Consider the following 20,369-nt stretch of genomic DNA (forward strand, 5'->3'; position numbering starts at 1 on the left):
CCTAATCCAACTTCATGCACCATTTATGGGGCACAAAGTTGTCTCGTCGAAGCTGGTGGTTCATCTGCAGATTCCAGTTATGGGACTCGACCAGCTTTGGCTCCAGCTAATCCATCCATTTCTCTTCTAGGTAAATCTCATGTGTTTGATCTATACACAAGCTGATGGTTGAGTAATATCATAGACAAATCTCATGTATTCGATTCATACACCTTGGAAGTTGATGGTTGAGTAATATCATAGGCAAATCTCATGTGTTCGATTCATACACCTTGGAAGTTAATGGTTGAGTAATATCGTAGGCAAATTTCATGTGTTCGATTCGTAGAAGTCGATAGTTGACTAATATCATAGGCAAATCTCATGTGTTCGATTTATACACCTTGGAAGTTGATGGTTAAGTAATATCATAGGCAAATCTCATGTGTTCGATTCGTAGAAGTCGATAGTTGACTAATATCATAGGCAAATCTCATGTGTTCGATTTATACACCTTGGAAGTTGATGGTTAAGTAATATCATAGGCAAATCTCATGTGTTCGATTCATACACCTTGGAAGTTGATGGTTGAGTAATATCGTAGGCAAATCTCATGTTTTCGATTCATACAATATCATAAGCAAATCTCATGTGTTTGATTCATACACCTTGGAAGTTGATGGTTGATTAATATCACCAGCAAATCTCATGTTTGCTTCGTACGCTTTGCAAGTAGATAGTTGACTGATATCATAGGCAAATCTCATGTGTTTGATTCATACACTTTGAAAGTTGATGGTCGACTAATATCACCAGCAAATCTCATGTTTGCTTCATACACCTTGGAAGTAGATAGTTGACTAATATCATAGGCAAATATCATGTGTTTGATTCATACACCTTGGAAGTTGATAGTTGACTAATATCATAGGCAAATCTCATGTGTTCTATTCGTACACCTTGAAAGTCGATGGTTGAGTAATATCATACGCAAATCTCATGTGTTCGATTCGTACACCTTCGAAGTTGATAGTTGACTAATATCACAGGCAAATCTCATGGAACGATAGCACCCAAGTAAGCAAAAAATTAATTTGGCCTTTCTTTTTAAGTACATACCTACTTTAAGCAAATCTCATGTGTTTGATTCGTAGAAATTGATAGTTGACTAATATCATAAGCAAATCTCATGTGTTCGATTCATATACCTTGGAAGTTGATGGTTGAGTAATATCATAGGCAAATCTCATGTGTTTGATTCATACACCTTGGAAGTTGATGGTTAACTAACATCATAGGCAAATCTCATGTGTTTGATTCATACACCTTGGAAGTTGATAGTTGGCAAATCTCATGTGTTTGATTCATACACCGTGGAAGTTGATGGTTAAATAATATGATAGGCAAATCTCATGTGTTCAATTCATACACCTTGAAAGTTGATAGTTGACTAATATCATAGGCAAATCTCATGTATTTGATTCATACACCTTGGAAGTTGATAGTTGAGTAATGTCATAGGCAAATCTCATGTGTTCAATTCATACACCTTGGAAGTTGACTAATATCATAGGCAAATCTCATGTGTTTGATTCATACACCTTGGAAGTTGATGGTTGAGTAATATCATAGACAAATCTCATGTGTTCGATTCATACACCTTGGAAGTTGTTGGTTGAGTAATATCATAGGCAAATCTCATGTGTTCGATTCATACACCTTAGAAGTTGATGGTTGAGTAATATCATAGGCAATTTCATGTGTTCGATTCATACACCTTGGAAGTTGATGGTTGAATAATATCATAGACAAATCTCATGTGTTCGATTCATACACCTTGAAAGTTGATGATTGAGTATTTAATGAAAAATATGAATGTTTTCTTGAAGCATGCATTATTTGATCTTTCGCCTATCATCCTCTTTGCATCTTTCTTTTTTTCTTTCTGGTTAATGTACTCTTACCATCGAAGATCTTAACTTCATTCTATAATCAAGAGAAATTCTACATTTATTATTTTTTTTCATTTTTATAATATATTCTACAATGAAAATAAATTTTAAATATAATTTAATTTTGAAAATACATTACATTTGTATACATAATTGCATAAACCCATCGTTTCAACCGGTGGACTGAAGATCAAATCAAAATCTAATCCAATTAATGTCAATTTATATACTAGTTGGGATCATCCTACAGCTTAGATCTCAAAGTAGTTTGGTGCGTTGGTTTAAGATAGGGTGTCGTTATCTACACTCAACTCTGTGGATGATGGTTGTTTACCTACTGCTGAAATTGCATGTACTATCAACATTTCTTTGATCGACGTGATTAATCATGCAGCAATTGTTGACATGCCCTTCTATCGATTCGTATCATATCCTGTAGGAAGAGAAACCAAACGAATCAGAATCCATCATAACATGATCCATCCACTTCAATCTGTCATCACTATTATGCCAGTAGAGATAAAATGCAACACTAAAGAGTATCTCACATGCATTATTGCGTATGGTAGCATAATACATCAAAGCAAAGAGCCATGAACTTGCCAAAAAACCTAAAGAATAGACGTCAAAAGTGGCACTTACCACGATCATGAGCTAAGTCACTCGGTAGTGTTGTTCTTCTTCTCAATTTCCATTGCAACTTCTTGCCATCCGGTTCAAAAACATGACAAGTAAATGCAGATATGAGGGGAAACTAAAGAAAAAGAATACTTTCTCGGTCTGTGTCGCAGTTAGAATCCACAACGCATAGAATGAAACCATTTCTTCTTCTTTATTTCCGCTGCAACTTCTTACCATCCGGTTCAGAATATGACAAGCAAATGCAGATAATTCGAGGGGAAACAAAAGAAAAGGAATACTTTGTCAGTGCCGCAGCTAGAATCCACGATGCATAAAATTTAACATTTTCTTCTTCTCCAGCTACAACTTCTTACCATCCAGTTCAAAAAATGACCAAGCAAATGCAGATAATTTGAGGGAAAGAAAAAGAAAAAGAATACTTTTGTCAAGTCGGTAATCACTAGAACTGTGACCTTTGGTAGCTTGTCTCAGTTAGAAGCCACTTCTTGTAGAACAAAATCATTTCCTCCTCCCTCTCATCTATCATGGCTTGTTCCAATATACACTATACTCTTTTCCTCAAAAAAGAAAAAAAGAAACCTTCCAGAAAGATTCAACATGTGATTGACTCGCTTTCTTCTTTGATATAAGAGGAACAAAAACAGACGGTTTCCTAAGGAAAATAACTTCAGAAACCACTATAGCAAGTTGAAAGGGCAATCTTCAATTCTGCATCATTATTTACCATGCTAGGCAAAGAATTGAATGAACTCATCAAAATTGATTTGCAGATTCCAGGATCCAGAAAAGAGATCACAAGGATTTAGTGGTAGAAATAACCATTGCCACCAGGGACTACGATTGGTTGGATGGCAGCGAAGGGCTGTGAGAATGGAGCATGGGGTGGCGCCACAATAGTCTGAATTCCACCTGCAACAACGGGTGGAGCCGCTGCCAGGGCTGTAGCACCTACAATGATGTGCATATCATATAAGCCAAAATATCTTCTCATAAAGAAGCAGACATAAATAAGAAGACAATTCAGAAGCTCTGAAACTTTGGTTCAGATCTCAAGACATCAATCATATTCATTAAAGCTATAAATTAGATATTAACAGCATGTATTGCTCCTCATAAATATATGTACCAACCTCTAAAGTTATATATAATAAAGCACCTGAGTATTCAACAATTCAGTCTGTGCATCAGACAACAGCAAACTAACAACATTTTGGTTTTTATCTTCAGTTTTTGTTCTCCAGTAGTTTGAAAATATAAGACATCATAATTGCCACTAACCTCAGGAGAACAGTATCTTGTCATTTATGCAAAAAATTAAGACTACCAGGCTCCAAAATGTATATTTCATCCGTTCTTTTGGTTGATTGTTGTTCCCCCCAGTTCTAAGAAACATAAATCCTTGTATGTTGCATGTAAATAATTGGAGAACAAAACCCGTCACTTACACTACAATAGGATGATTGATAATGAACAAAACCCCTCACTAATACTACAAAATGATGATTGATAATGAAGAAAGTACCTTGAAACTTTGGTGCATTTGCTTGAGTCAATAGAGGGTGTGGTTGTCCTTGTGGCATAACTGGCGTTCGTTGAATCACATCCTTCAAGCAAAAAAGCATTAATCAAATCAAAAGGCAAAAGTGATGACTGAAACGTGATATCATAATAAATCACTGGTAAAAACAATCTAAATGGAGATACATCAGAACCACAAAAACTCAAAATTATGTTGGCTGTGAAATGTCAGAGTTTAGGCCTAAGACATGGTGGTTAGAAAACGTTTACAAGTATACACCTCGATCACTTAGTTGCTAAAGACCCAGTAAGACGAACCATGTCTACCATATATCCTGATTCACATTCATTTTCGGAGTGTAGCAACTTGAGAAATATGCAAGTTTGGTCAATTCGGGAAAACACGTAACAGCCTTAATATCAGTGAATTATACCTTGGAAATTTTAGCATAAAACCATTGAAAAATAAATTGCTTCAGAATCAAATTTAAGTTCTGTAACTAAAATTAAGCAAGAAATACCAGTAATGTTGAATCTAACAGCTTCTATGGTCTCCCATGTCACACATGATTCTTTGGATCCATACCCAAGCAACATAGACAGTATTTGAGAATCTTATAAAATTTATCTTACGGAGCACTCTGCAATCATAATATGACAAATCACTTTCCCTTTATCTATCATGTTTCAATTTTATAAACAATATTTTTCTACAATCTGCCCTTCCCGTTAAGTAATAAATCACAAAATTAAGTTTATAGAATTTGAAACTTCTAGCTCATATATTCAACTATATTTCCAATCTTCTCTTAGTCTTACCAAAGGTGTGCTTATATATTTGACCTTCTTACTACAAATCTTCTCTGGTACCTTCCATTCCAATGTTTCTCTTTGCATAAAACAATGTAATCAGCAAACAATATATATCGTAAGACCTCATTTTAAATAACCTAAAGTTCATAACAGGAAAACAGATTCACCATAGGAATCAAGTACAATAGCATATGGTGGAAACTGTAGCAGGTGGCAGTTATTCGAATTAAGATGTCTTCACTCACTTTACAAATAACTAAAGAACAGAGATACACAAAATATTAAACATAAGTGCTCATCGCCAGTTTGATCAATGTCTAATAGTTCGACGATGAAAATTTCTAAGGGGCATTAAGCACGAAGATACAAATTAAAAGGTCTCAAAGAATGTGACAGTGTGCCCTATTTGTAATTAAATTGAGATAAAAGACGTTTGAAGGTTGACCATGTGGTTCAGGAGTTGATGTCATGGTTGATGTGCACATTTTATCTCAAAATAAGTGGCCTAGAAGCTTATGCTAATCCATTTTGATATAGCCATCACAGTGTGCCCAAGGCCCCAAACTATAAAAGATATTATGATGCCAAGCAGACAAGGTAGGCACATGTTTCAGGATTCCATAAAGAATAGGTAGCAACAAAGGCAAGCACATAAGGAACAACACAAGGATTTAAATATAATGTTGAGAAGAATTATTACCTGAGAAACCGGATGCACATATGCAGGCTGACTTAATTGTCCAACCATTAACTGTATTTAAAATTCCAACATGGTTATAGCAATTCAATTTCAGAAGTAAATACTAAATACTTCTGATATGTTGCACAAAAAATTGCAAAATATTAAATAAAAAGTATGAGAAGTACTGATATGTTGCACAAAAAATTGCAAAATATTAAATAAAAAGTATGAGAAGTACTGATGACTTACCATCTGGGAATGTGGATTTGAATAGAAATGCCCTGCTTGAAGAGGATGATATTGACCATTCATTCTAATGGGTAATTGTCGAATGCTAGCATGCCCCAGAACCTGTACAAAGAACAAGGAACAAAAAAACACAAGAAAAAAATATATAAGCCCAAGGGTTCTGAAAAATCAGGATTAAAGCAGAATATAGCATTATATAAAACAATCAAACATAGTGAAATGTAGAAGAAGAAAAGGCAGAACAATCAATTCAATGAACATGCAATTGCAAAAAAAAGCATCTAATATTCAGAAAGCATTAAAGGAACATACAGGTCGAGTATAATGAGTTCCCAGTCCAGTGTGCGTGGCAATTATGTTATTGTATGGGACCAATTTACTTGGTACTGTGACATGACTTGCAAGAGAGCTCATTTCAGTTCCTAATTGTGAAGCAGCAATAGGCATTACAGGAAGATTGTTCAACATTTGGCTTGGGCTCACAATATTAGGCACAGCTGTAGGTAATGGTCTTAAATTTGTCACTGATGGTGTGAAAATTTTTGCACTTGGATTCAGCTTCGATTCCTGTAATATTATGTTGAAAAAAAAAGCAGTTAGACAATAATCATAAGAAATATCCTACAAGAACATGAAAAAGAAGGTAACTAAAGTAGGCAGGTCAGCAAAATAGCATTTCAAACCCTGGGATCAAACATGATTAGATCTGGTATATAATTCGAAATACAGTGTAACACCCACAACAATGATTTAAAAAGTACTAGGCGCCAAGGTCCCAAAATGCCCGAGGCACTAAGAGCTAGCCCAAGCGAAGCGAGACGCTCTGAAATATTAAAATATAAAAAATATATAATATAATTAAAATATATATAATTATATAAATAAAAATACGACATTAAATTAAAAAGATCTAAAGTACAAAGTCATATTATCCATCTTCTAATAACAAAAATGTCAAAAAGTTTAAAACAATAAAGTTTTGTATTAAATTCATTCTTCATCATAGTCAACTTCGTCATTATCAAACATATCATCATCCTTCTCTTCCTCTCGTCCATCTTTATCAAAATATGTTTCCTCCTCTTTAACAGTGGCAAGAGATGAGCTTAAGGCTTTTGCACTCATTTTTTCCTCCGTCATCTGTCTTGTATATGTCTGTAATTCTCCAACACCTTAGGCTCTTTGCAACATCTCTCCATGTCAAGTTATTATCTTCAAATATAAGCTTATATTTGGCATATTACAAGTTTACACCCATTTTTCCCACCAACCACTCATTTGAATCATCAATGTCTTATAATGAGAATGGATCAATACTATTTCGCAAATCATGACAAGCCTTCAATGCTTGATTATAATTTATATAAATAAGATCATGTAATCGTTGATGCTTTAACCGATTTTTTCTCTTTGTGTGAATCTATCATGTCATATAATTTGAAAATATATCAATACATCTATTAAAAAAAAATAGATTAATTAAAACAAAAATATTCTATGATCCTTACACGCTCAAAGATACTTCAGTTTCGCTCACAACTCGTAGTACTACATGTCAAACTAAGAATTTTGATAATCAATTGCTACAAGTTCGGGGTGGAATTTTCAAATAGACTCCACCATTCAGCTACAAAATTTATTTAATTATTACCAATAACATACTATAGATGAAATTAATTATATCAATTTATTAATACCAAGGGACGTAGTTGTCCTAGATCGAACTATCATTAAAATTTCAAAAGACCATCGACATACTTATATAAAGATAATTCACGTATGATCTTATCTTGCACCTTAAGGTTTGGAACCAATCTTACAATACACTGATATAGCCATTTACAATTTCTGCATCAAACCCAACGGAGGTGTTCTTATAAAAGAATTCTTGGTTCAAATAATATCATGCTACATGTAATGAATGATTAAGTTGACAATTATATCTTTTGTCAATTATTGTAAATATTTTCTTATACTTTTCTTCTTTTCCATAAAAATACTTTTGAATCGTCTCCTTTGCTCTATTCATAACCACATAAATATATCTCATTATAGGCTTATTTTCATTATTCGTCAATCAAAGGACTCGAACAAGAGGGTCCATTATCTTTAATATATAAACTACAAGATTACAAAAGGATAACATTAAGATGATATCACTGGCCCTCTTGGCTTTCGCTTCTTTTACCTATTTGCTTGTCACCTATTTCCTCGAGATAAACATGTTTCTCAAGTTATATTTTTGACAATACACGCTTTGTAATGTCAAGTTACAAATTGGATGACATCATATCTCACAAATTTCTTGTTGTCTGTGAATTCTCTCATCATATTTAAAGCCTCAATATGATTATAGAGAAATCCAATGATAAAGATTGTCATTTCTAAAGTCTTCTTAATTTCAAAAATCTTTCAAATATCCTATAACATTAAATTAATGTAATGTGTTACACATGAAGTCCAATATAAGTGGTCTTTTTGCTTCAAGTAATTTACCTAAAACAAAGGATAACAAAATTGATAAGATTTAGGAGTCACATAATTCTTACATTCAAATTAGAGATAAATTAATTAAAAGATTAAAAAATTTCAAAAGATAAATCTTACCAGTTAACATATAATTGCTTTCATTGTCGGTTATAACTTAAACGACATTTTATTCACCAATTTCTTCCACAAACTTATCAAACAAATCATATATCTTTTCGTCATATTTCATAAAAGATGATGCATCTATTGACTTCACAAAGATGATTCATAAAGAACATTTGACCATAAAATTAATTATACTCTTATGTCTCCTATCAGTCCAAGCATCTAACATAATAAACCAACCATGCTTTACCCATGATTCTTTGTGGTCCTTTAATAAGTCATTTGTATAATCCAACTCTTTTTTAAGTAATGAAACTCGTATTTCATAATAATTTAGAGGTTTTAATTCTTCACAATATCTTACAATAGCTTCAATCATCTCCTTAAAATTGTATAAACGAGTTATACTAAGGGGAAGGTTAGCCTAATAAAAGAAACGAGCAATGTGACGAATTATTCTTCCCCTTATTTTCTTATTACAAGCATCACTTATATTTATTTGTCCTAATTTTGCTCCTGCTTGCCCTTGTTGCTTCCATAATTCTTGATACATATATAAGTCCATCGATCCCTTTTTACCCTTCTTAATAACCATGACTTCTTTTTCTTTTCTGTCATATACTCTTTTCTCACTTGGATTTACACTTTCAGAATAATCTTCATCATCATCTCTAATATGTTCAACATTATCATTTGGTAAAATCTCATAAGATTTATTCTTCTATATCTTTTTTTTTGTCATATAAGTTAGTAGTTATTCTTTTACATCAGGTGAACACTTCTTACAGGCTAATGCATTCTTGAAATTTTCTACTAAATGTTGCTTTACATGAAAAATACCACCTCTAGTAGTCTTATCACAAAAGATGCAAGTAACTACATTAAGATCTTTAAAATCTTTTAGATAATTGTATCTCAAGCAAGATCCTTTCTTGAATTTTTTGAAGAATCTTCTGAATTGCTTTACACACTTGTCATTAATCCTAAAACCCCAATAATAATTTTAAATAAATAAAGATTAGCAGTGTTAAAATCTAAAAAGTATATTATCAATCTAAATAGAGATTGCTTTGTACAATAGTTAACAATCTACTATTAATAGTATATTATTTACTATTAGCAGTAGTTAGAGGAGGAGAAAATAATTGTTAACAATAATAGAGGGGGAGAAAAGTGTCATCGACAATGAAAAATGGGGAAGGAGAGGGCAGCAGTGACGAAGAAACTTTCGGATGATAGTGGCGACAAGAGAGAAAGCTATAGACAACAGTAACAACGATGGAGGAAGCTACGTATGACAACTACGACAACAGAGGAAGCTGCAAATGATAGTAGCGACAGTGCCGAAAGTTGCAAATGGCAACGTCATGGGTGGAGGAAGTTTCAAAGGTGTATGTCGATGGCAGAGGAAGCTGCAGTCCTCTCCCTTGACGGTGGAAGTAACTGCACACGGAAGCAACGACAACGAAACGAAGCTACGGACAAAGGCTAGGCCATCGAACCTGCCCGTCCATCGACAACAAAGGAAGCCTCAATCCGTCCATCGACAACAAAGGAAGCATCGGTGGTGGAGGCAAAAGCAACACTAGGGTTGACGACTTGGGGCCACGCGAGCATGCGAAGGTGGCTTTTGCGAGTAAGAAAGTGGTTATTTGGTTCAATCGAACCAACTAATCACTGTTGAACCGAACCAGACTTAAAAAGTTTGATTCAATTGCTTCATTTGAACAGGGCACTTGTCCGAGGCGCCCAACGCTTGGGTTCAAGCGAGCACCCAAGCGGCGCACGCGCAGGTGGCGCCTCATTGAAGTGCGCCGCCTAATCCACCCTTGAGGTGCTCGAGCCTCGCCTCGCCAGAGAACCTAAGCAAGCGCCCAAGAGCCTATTTAAACCGCTAACCCACAATAGATATGAACATAGAAAATTAAAATTATCAATGCATGATTCACAAGTCAAATTGTCGTAAACTGCATTGAGCGGATGAAGACTCTCTGTTCAGTCTTTTTTTTTTATATATATATTTCAGTTCTGTCATGGATGAATTGATCTTATAGATGAATCCAATAACCTTTGCTTCTATAACATCAGAATCCCTGCTCTGCAGTTCCTTTTGTTTTGTGATCATCAGAAAATCAGTTCATTCTGATATGCTCGTCAGTTTGTTTCTAAGCATGTAGCAGAATACAGGGAGATTTTCTAAAAAGTTCATCCAAGAACTCATCACATGAGAATAAAAACTACAAAATTCTAGCAGCAAGGGCCTGATTGTTTCTGGACACCAAAAGACACATTAGAAGAACATTTGTATTAGCATGGTAAGTAGCAAACAAGTAAATCTCTGTACAAAAGTGGACATTACCTTGGCAGTAATACTTCCAGCTTTGCTCTTTTTAGGAATTGATGCATCAGATAAGGCTGATCTAACAGGGCATGAAGAGGTTGTAATATGTGAAACCAAAGGGGTAGCAGTACAAGCTGAAGTTCTAGCATCTGATAGTGAAATGTTTGTTGAAGTGGAATCTTTGCCCTCTAGACGCATCAGTTGGACAGGCATAGCAGCAGAACTATTCAATCTTGAACCATTTGCATTTGCTGAAAGAGAATTTAGGGCTAATAATTTAACAACTACTCCAAAAATGTCTACAGATTCAGTTAAGTATCGATGCAGATACTATTGTTTTCAAGGAGAACATTTGACTTACAGTTGGGACTCAAATGGTGAACTTCTTGTGCCATCTGCATGTAAAGAGATCACAAAAACATAAACTGAATATTAACAAATAAACAAACATAATTCATTGAACAAAATGAAGTTTAAAAAATGAATGTCTTGTTCAACTTAAGTGTTCACTAAGAGACCTCTTCAACAGGATCACAATGCTTTTCTCCCTCCGGTTTGCACCCTATGACCTGTCTGCAGCAGAGTGGTGAGTTCAGGGTAGCCAAATGAGAGTATAGAATACAGTGAAGCAAATAATTATAGTTAGTATAGCAGAACATAGAAACCATGTAGATCATTTGACTTCAAGTCTTACCTTTGCTGAAGTGAAATAGCTGGTATAAAAGAATGTTCTTCAACCTGTATTGTCAGAAGCACAAGAATCAGTGCAAAACCCTCCAGATAACATGAAGCCCATAATATGTGGAGAACAACCTACAAGATGTGACTTTCTATAGAAAGAGGCAATTATGTTTCATCAAAGCCAACTACATTTAATTTAAACCATACCTTTGTAATAACATCATTTTCGCTTAACTGAAGAAAAGGATGTTACTAAAGTTCATAATGTATAATGGATTGAAATTAATAGCAACTAACAAGCTAGTGCAGTAGAGAAACAAATCAAGGTTGCATCAGTCTCAGACAATATTATTTCTGTGACTCGAACCTAATATTATAGGTTACAATGGAGCAACATTACCATTGTACCAAGCTCGACCTCCGGTTTCAATATCTGATAATGTAAGAGCCATAATTCTTACTTTGATTGAAGTCCAAAATTATTTATGTGTTAGAAAGTGAGTAAATCTCATTGCTCTTATCAATGAAGTTTGGTGGTACCCATGGCTTATAAAAGCAACTAACTTAAGTGACACACTAATAATTTAACTAAATGAGATACTAATAATTTACTAAATCTCCTATGAATTAATACATTCATGTCTTATTCCTAGTCTGCTTACATTGAACTCCCTCTTTTTCTTTCTCAGAAGCAGTAATTTTAACCTACAGGACAATCCAGGGATAACAAACCATGTTTTCAGCAGGTGCCTAGCACAGCCAATTCATAATGCTAAAAAATACAAGTCTGAAACTCAATGAAAAATCCATAGGCTTCTAGGCTTGCTATTACCCAAAACAAGCATGTACAGTTATCTTTATCTCACTTTCCTCGTGCACCAAGAAAGCTTCGAGGAGTATTCATGGACCTGCATGTACAGTGAGGGAAACCAACTGCTACTACTGCAGCTAACAATAAGCCTTAACATAAGGAGAAAACTGTTTTGAGTTTCCAAGAACCACCACTCCAAGGTAAAGAGAATAAGCATCAAGCTAGAAAGGAAAATTTGTCTCATGCATACCAATATCCAACAACAACTATACCATAAGCCCAACATGAATACCAATAGAAGCATGGTTTGCAATATCGTCGTACCATACCACTCGGTATAGGCGGTACATACCGATCTGATAGAGGACCGGTATGGGTGGTACATCGGTACACCTTAGTGTACTATGTGTCGGTATGCTTGGTATAGCTCGGTACATACTGTACTGACAGCTGATTGATACACTGATACGGTATAGTATTCAAAACCCTGAATAGAAGGACCCCGAAATCCATCTCTAGGTGGCACAAGTGTTTTACATGTGATGAGCAATACGAATCCTTGGTAATTACCTCAACACCCAGAATATATTATGCCAAAAGATAGATGATCGTACCAGCACTAAGCTCAACAATAAAAAAGAATGTCTTAATAGCTAAACAACAAGCCCTACAAGATAAATGGTCAATGTTACAACTTACAACTACTGACAAGGATTGTATAATTGGTCGCATCCATGATCAACAGGAATAGATGCCAGGTGGTTCATACATGTTCAAAACAGACTGTAAAATGCATACAGTGAAAAAGAGGCAGCCAGTCCAAATTACCAGTATCAAGAGAGGGGAAGGAAGACCAAAGATGACTTGATAAAATTATGAGAGAAATAACATAATGACCTTTAACTTTTAAGTAAGTTGGCCTCATCTAAATGGAGAAAAAGATCCCAACTGTTGTGAATAGAACTTTTATAGCTTATACCAGTTATCCTGCTCTATTACTCAAAGCAGCAGACACAACAAATGATCATTGTGTTACACCTTGTAAAATGCTTTATTGGCATCCATAAATACTAAAAAGTGTCAAATAAGGAAAATTCATGCTCTACATAATATAAAATTAGGAATTAAACAAACCTCATATCTTCTCTTTGTGGGTGAATTCAGTATAAAGCACAGTTCTAGTGAAACTTACACAAACTCTACATAAATTGATCACAAGCTTCAAAAATCAACTTAACATAGTAGCAAAATCGATGCAACTAAGTTTACCTTTTCTAAAGATATCTCATCTTGTCTTGCACCTCCAGCTTCATGCATATTATCTAAAGCCTTGTCTGGAAATTTACCTACATCAGGCATCTCATTCACTATAACATGTTCTTCATCATTTGTTAATGAAAGAGGTTCACTTTCTTCACTTTTGTCCAAACACCTGAATAATGAAAACAACAGGAAATTATTCTCCTCATAGAATCAATAATATGCTGACGAATCAACAAACTGAAATTCATAATCTTGTCTATGACAGACAACCATGTAAATACAAAAATATCCAGCAAAATAATTTACCCAACATTTGCATCCAACAGATCACTTGCGATACATACATCCAATGAATAACTGAAAGAATAGGCGCACAAAAAAAAATGCATAAAGTTGTTTACCAAGAGCCTTGTCCTTTCATGTGTTTCCTTGTTTAAAGAAAAGTTGTCGATAGGTCAAACTAGTCATCCTTAACTAAAGAATAGGGTTTTTGAACACAAATGCCAACATTGTTATATCTTACACATATAAGTGCAAAAACATTTCCTCTAAACATATTAGTCGCACCACCAAGTTTAAACAACAATGTAGCCATAAGAGTTAAATGCTGTCAAGAAAAATAACATATATAAAAATGTTAATTTTTTTCTCACTGAATGAACTACCCTAACAACTAATCTCAGGTTCGATTCTGACATTTTATCTTAAGAGTGTTACTTAACAATTAACATCATATAATTTGCAAGGAACTTATCAATTTCAACAGACAATGACAACATAAGCAATACTATCATCAAAGTGGTTCCTACAATCATTCCAAATTATATTTGTTTATTCCATCGTAGTGTGTGTGTGTATATGTTTGTTGCATCTTCTGAAATTAAGAAATGCTTTTTACGGAGGCTTGGCCATAAACTGCAAAATGACTTAATAAAGATCTGATACATTAGACAGGCCTTTATTCTAAACATGTAACTTGACCAAGAAATGAATAATATTTATATAATAGATATCATATGCAAATTTGAGTGCATCTAACTTTGGCATTCATTTAGCAAAATGCATCTGGGTGGAAGTAGTTGCCTGAACCCTACATATCTAAAGTATATCATATCAATCATCACTTAACTAATTCAATAAAGGGGCATCCTCTGTTTCAAGGGAACTGTTCACACAAGAAGCTTAAAAGAATTAATCTTTGCCCATATAATTCTTCTAAGTTTTCTAAGGTTCAAACAACTACCATTTTTGTGCAATTAGCCTAAGAAAAAGTTTAAAAGAATCCTTAAAAGAACACTTCACATCAGCTAAAGTCCAGAAGATGACATATTTGAGCTCTATTACTTGAAATTCAAACAACGCTCAAACTATTCATTTTGACTTTCAAAAGCTTCAGACCAAGCTCATCAAATTTCAAGGAAACAGTTTCCATTCTTCTGACATCAGAACACCTATTGAAAAATGTTTTTCAGTACCACGCAATGGACTTGTTCTCACCAACTTCTAAGCCTGATGGTAAAATGGCATAATATGTTAGGCTCCTGCCAATGCAATATCTCAGGAGAATAAATGCAGTTTCATCCCTGAAAGTTTCCGTGACCAATTCTAGTTACTCAAGTCGCAAGGCTCACACTCATCAATTCTAAGCCCAAAAATCCAAGGAATTCAGAAATTTACAATTAAAAAGATATAATTTTAATATCTCTTTGCTGTGTCAACAGAGTTTTATGACCATTGAACATCATTATTCAAATGAAAAGATCTCTAATTTACGTCATCATATATTTATATTTAAACCATCAAGCAAAAAATAAAAAGATAAATATTACCAGAATGACAGGAGAGGATAAATCAAAGTACACACTTCCTGGGTTTTAACCTTATAACAAAGGTTTAGCTTTCTTATAAGGAAGTTCAACACTCTAGTAGGTAACTGATTTATAAATTTGTTTCATTTCCATGGTAGACTTTCTTAGTTAGCAACTTACGACATGATAAAGATCAAGGTTAATGTTTCATCGAGATTGCTATGTACCAGACAGTACATCCAAATCATCCAATTTTGAGTGGTCCACATGCAATACAAGGCTTACCGCTTGGTTCATTTGAAAAACAAATAACCCTGATAAGAAACCTTAGTAAACCCCAGCCCCCTAATCCAATCTCTCTCTTTCTATCGTGTTCCCCTTCTCACATTGTCTGCTGCCCCCAGCCCACCTGTCCATTTGGGTACTTCTCTACTCCTCATCCACTTCCTTGTCTGCCACCACCTCCTCCCTACTCTTCTTTTCAGCTGCCTTTGCCTCCACACCTCCTCTTCTCCTAACCCTAACGCTTCTCTGTACCGTGGTATATACAGGTACACTTTGTGTCAAGATGCTGGCAAGGACTGAACGCATACTGATTCGGTACCCAAAACATAGAACCTTGGTTACGATATCGTTGAACTAGGTCAGCTAAGCTCTAGCTTCTAACAATATTAGTTATTAAAAATGGAAAGAGAATCACTGCCAGCATCCTTTGTACTAACATTATATCCACTATTCTTTCTTTCTCAAACTTCAAGCTTTTTAAATGCAGAAATTACGTTTGTTTAAAAAAGAAAAGGATCAATGTTATAACCAATAAGATCTCTTTCATCCAATTGTAGCTATATTCCCCAAGCTGCCTCATGAAAATTCTTGTTTACCAAGTTTCAATAATGTTCGTTTCCACCTGTGCTCCTGAACCAAGAATAAGTTCTTAGCTTTACTTTGAAAAATATATTTGAACTTGTAATTGTTGTGAGTCAACATACAAACTTTAGAAGAAAATTAGTAAGGTCATGAAGTGGCCCAATGCATGAGCACGCACAAACATGGGACTGGGGAAAATATATCCAAGATCATCAAGTGGCCCAATGCATGAGCTCCCACAAACATAGGACTTGGGAAGATTTATCCATGCAACCTGACCCCCATAAGAGGATTTTTCCAAATTCAAACTCGACACCCATATTGAAAAGGAACAACTTTACCATCGTGTCAAGGCTTACACTGCTTGAAAAAGTAGAAGATAATGTAGAGTGTGAAATGATATATTTCCAGATTTCTCGATATGTAGCAACACAAAAAAATTAAACAAGAAGAGTATTGGTTTGCCAGAAGCAACATGATTTCCAAGATGGTTGTTACACATGATTAATAAAACAGCAGATCATTGGCAGGGAGCCAAGCCTATGCAACTGACCTATATAGTTAACAGAATCAGGTTTTTATATGCAACATGTACCTCAAAGCAGAAATTTGTTCACATGTGGACCCTTCCCTCACCCTTCCAGAATCCCGATTGCAAGTTTGTAAATCAGATTCAATCACCACCTCTGCATTGTTCTGAGCAACATGATCTGCTGGCGGGAGGAACTCCTGATAAACAGAGCACAGATGACCGAAGGACATAAGAGAACAATGATAATAGAAAAAAAATCATCCACAAGGAAAAGATCTTACCTTTACAGCTACTTGAACCAGGTCAGATGAAAGAATAACAAGAGTATCTACAAAGTCTCCTAAAGCTAAGTTTGTGTCACATTTCCCATTCCCTATCTTCCTCGCTTTCTTCAAAACAATACCTAAAGAATTCAGCAGATCAGCAAGCAAAATCAATTTTAATAAAAAAAACCTCGAAGAAACTCGAAGGGCCACAAGTCACATTGGCTGGTCAAACTACGACAAGCACGGATCTACGCGAAACAATAGCAGCTCTCCAATAATAACCACCAACACCATAACGCAATCACATTACAAGATAAATAAAACGAGAACTAGAAAGAAATAAAGAAGAAGACAACTTTTACATGTGCTAAGATCATAATTAGAAACGCTAACAAATGAGATCCACGAAATTGGTAAAAGGCAACAACGCAAACAAGGGGAAAAGAGAGCAACGACGCATTATCAATATTAAAATCTCGAATTTGGGCAAACAGCATGACAAATCAACAGATACGCAAAAATACTCAACCTATCGGATCCGTGATCGATACCAAATACAAGAAGCCACCGAATTCGATCGGAAGAAGTAGGATCAAGATCTCACCCTGATCCTTCTCGAAACACGCGGTGTGCAAGATGCCGGAGTAGAGGGACCCGTCCTTGACCTGGACCTCGACGGGAAACCCGACGATGCACACGGTGGTGTAGAGAAACAGCTCATCCAACGATGACTCGTCCACGCCCTTCTTCGGCTCCATTCCTTCGTCGAACCTTCTCGCCGCCTCCTTTACCCTTCTCTTTCCAAAAGCGCCGCTCCTTCCTCTCGCCTCTCCGCCCCTCGTCTCTCCCCGTTTTAGTTTCGCTGGTGTGCATTCTTTTTGCAACTGCGGCAGACTTATAAGGGAACTCGAAGACGGCTGAGCTGTCGGCATTAGATTCCGTGCGGCCAGATTGTGATGTTTGATGTAAACCGTCGGATCTATAGATCCTTCTGGAACAAATCTGGACCGAGAATAGTTCGGACCGGGTCTATTGGAGCTTGGACCGGGTTTACAATTAAAAGAAATATTTTACGTTGGACCGGGTCTATTGGAGCTTGGATCTAAAACTTTACGTATCTTAAAGCAGTCTCGTTCTAAGATGAATCAGTATAGTTATAGTATTTTTTATGTAGGTTTGTAAGTTTCTTATAAAAGTGCTAAAACAATACTATAATCTTATTCGAGAATAATATATTATATTCAAGACAGATAAAAATACATTATATTTCGAGTTATTGTTCCTCGGTTATAATACTTTTTAATATATATACAAAAACACTATAAGACTAATCAAAATAAATAATTATTTAAAATATCATAAAATATGATAAGCTGGTTTGAATTATATATTAAGTGTCTGGATATTAATTATAATAATTTTATGGAGGTGCAAAAAATATGGTATGAGTTTTTTTTTTTTTTTGTCCTATTAGAGACATTTTGAGGATATATAAAAAGTGGGGATAGTAATGGGAAATAATAAAACATGGGTCACCAATCCCAAAAAAAATAAAATAAGGGTTTTTTCGAAAATTTAAAATATATATACTAATTTAATCACATGTTTGCCTTTATAAGATTTAGTATGTGCCATATAAATATTTTTATTGTAAATTAAAATTAAATGTCTCTTCTCTAAGGTAAAAAAAAGTTGTGTCATCAATATTAACTAAATATATAAGTTGTGGATTTGTAGGGTTGTATCTGATAAATTTAAATTTAGAGAGATTAAATGTCTTGAAAATAGATAAATTATCATATCATTAACTTTTGGACAATAAGTATTATTATTTTGGAATATGATGGTTTTTTTATGAATGGCTTTTTTTTTATTGGACTAATAATGATCTTAAACTATGATATTAGCAATGCTTTTATTGTATAAGTAAATTTAACCAATAAAGATATAGATAAATTATTGTAAGGGTTTAGACTCGAATCTTATATTTGTTACTTACTATTTATAAAAATAATATTAAATAAAAATATTAAGGGTTTAGACTCGAATCTTATATTTGTGGATTTGCTCAAAGTCTAATTAATTATATAGAGGGGTGATCTCTAATGCCTTGAGATTAATCCAATGATCATGGAATGGTATATTGGGGGATGTAATGAGTTGATCTTAATCTAAAGTTTACTTTTGCTAAAAGAAACTTCGATGAGGAGTCAGGAAATTGCTAACATAAACATTTCCTGACTTCGTTTATATTAAGATATTGTTTTTAGTGCATGCATCATACAAAGAATAATCTTAATATTCTTTTATGCACTAAATGAGGCTTACAATAGTTTTTGCCCGATTTGATGTACAACGAGAGTGAATGAATGCATATCTCAAATATAAATTGATGTTTGGTTTTTTTTAAGTCATATTTATTCAGATATTACTTAATATTGTCTTAAGATCAATTTTCAAGATGCTAATAAATTTTTAAAATTTCAAAGTACCATATAATATAATATAATATAAAATCATAAGATTTCTAATATAATTTAGTGAGAAACAAACATATTTATGTCTTCTATAAAGTAAAAATTTTATTAAATAAAAAATATATTTTCTTATAAATAAATATTAAAAATATTAGAAGAGTAAAATTATCTGATAATAATCAATGAATTTTTGAAATATAATTTTACTAAACAATACTTGTGCTAATACATATTTAAAATATAGTTTTCATATCATAATTATGTATTTATTCAGACTATTTTCTAAATATATATTTAAAAATAAATGTATTTCAAAACATAGCCTATCAATAACTTTATGATAAGTTACATAACTAAAATGAAGATAATAAATTTATAAGTCTTTGATCACCAACACATGCCTTTGTTCTTTGCACAAAACTATGGCATGAAGAAAATAAAGACGGTTTAAATGATTTAGTTTTAGATACAATTGACAGAAATATTGTATCAATAAAATTATCAGAATACTAAACTTTCACCAACCCAATAATCAACTATATTTCTTCCACAATCCCAATCTCTAATTTTTATTTATTGATTAGATATATTTTAAATGAGATCATTGACTGCATTATTTTATTTTATTTTTTCATTAATCTCTATGTTGACAGGGAAAGTCTAGCAATGATGCTATTTAATTATATGATTCAGTTTAAGTTAATTGAGTCATATTATTATAATTCAGTTATTTATGAGAAATTCATAAAATTATTATAAAAGAAACAATGTATACTATATATTTTTTAATTTATAGACCAAAACCATTTTGTCTAATATCATAACAAAGAAATAAATACTATTTTATTATGATTAATATCATTCCTTATCATTATCCTATTTCTTTTGCCATT

At 33.9% G+C, this 20,369-nt stretch overlaps 1 protein-coding gene across 1 annotated transcript; it reads right to left on the bottom strand.

Annotated features, from left to right (window-relative positions):
* Positions 1-2,865: 2,865 nt before the first annotated feature.
* LOC135632659 (uncharacterized) lies at positions 2,866-17,856 on the bottom strand. Its single transcript, XM_065141305.1, has 13 exons — positions 17,604-17,856; positions 17,015-17,136; positions 16,797-16,930; positions 13,533-13,695; positions 11,466-11,509; positions 11,290-11,344; positions 11,133-11,166; positions 10,790-11,022; positions 6,148-6,402; positions 5,836-5,937; positions 5,605-5,655; positions 4,096-4,177; positions 2,866-3,521 (listed from the first exon to the last, which is right to left on the bottom strand). The coding sequence occupies exons 1-13, from the start codon at positions 17,755-17,757 to the stop codon at positions 3,376-3,378; spliced, it is 1,575 nt and encodes a 524-aa protein (XP_064997377.1). The 5' UTR covers positions 17,758-17,856; the 3' UTR covers positions 2,866-3,375.
* Between the last annotated feature and the right edge of the window lie 2,513 nt (positions 17,857-20,369).

This window comes from Musa acuminata, chromosome BXJ3-3 (genome assembly GCF_036884655.1).
Source record: "Musa acuminata AAA Group cultivar baxijiao chromosome BXJ3-3, Cavendish_Baxijiao_AAA, whole genome shotgun sequence".
Lineage (NCBI taxonomy): Eukaryota > Viridiplantae > Streptophyta > Magnoliopsida > Zingiberales > Musaceae > Musa > Musa acuminata.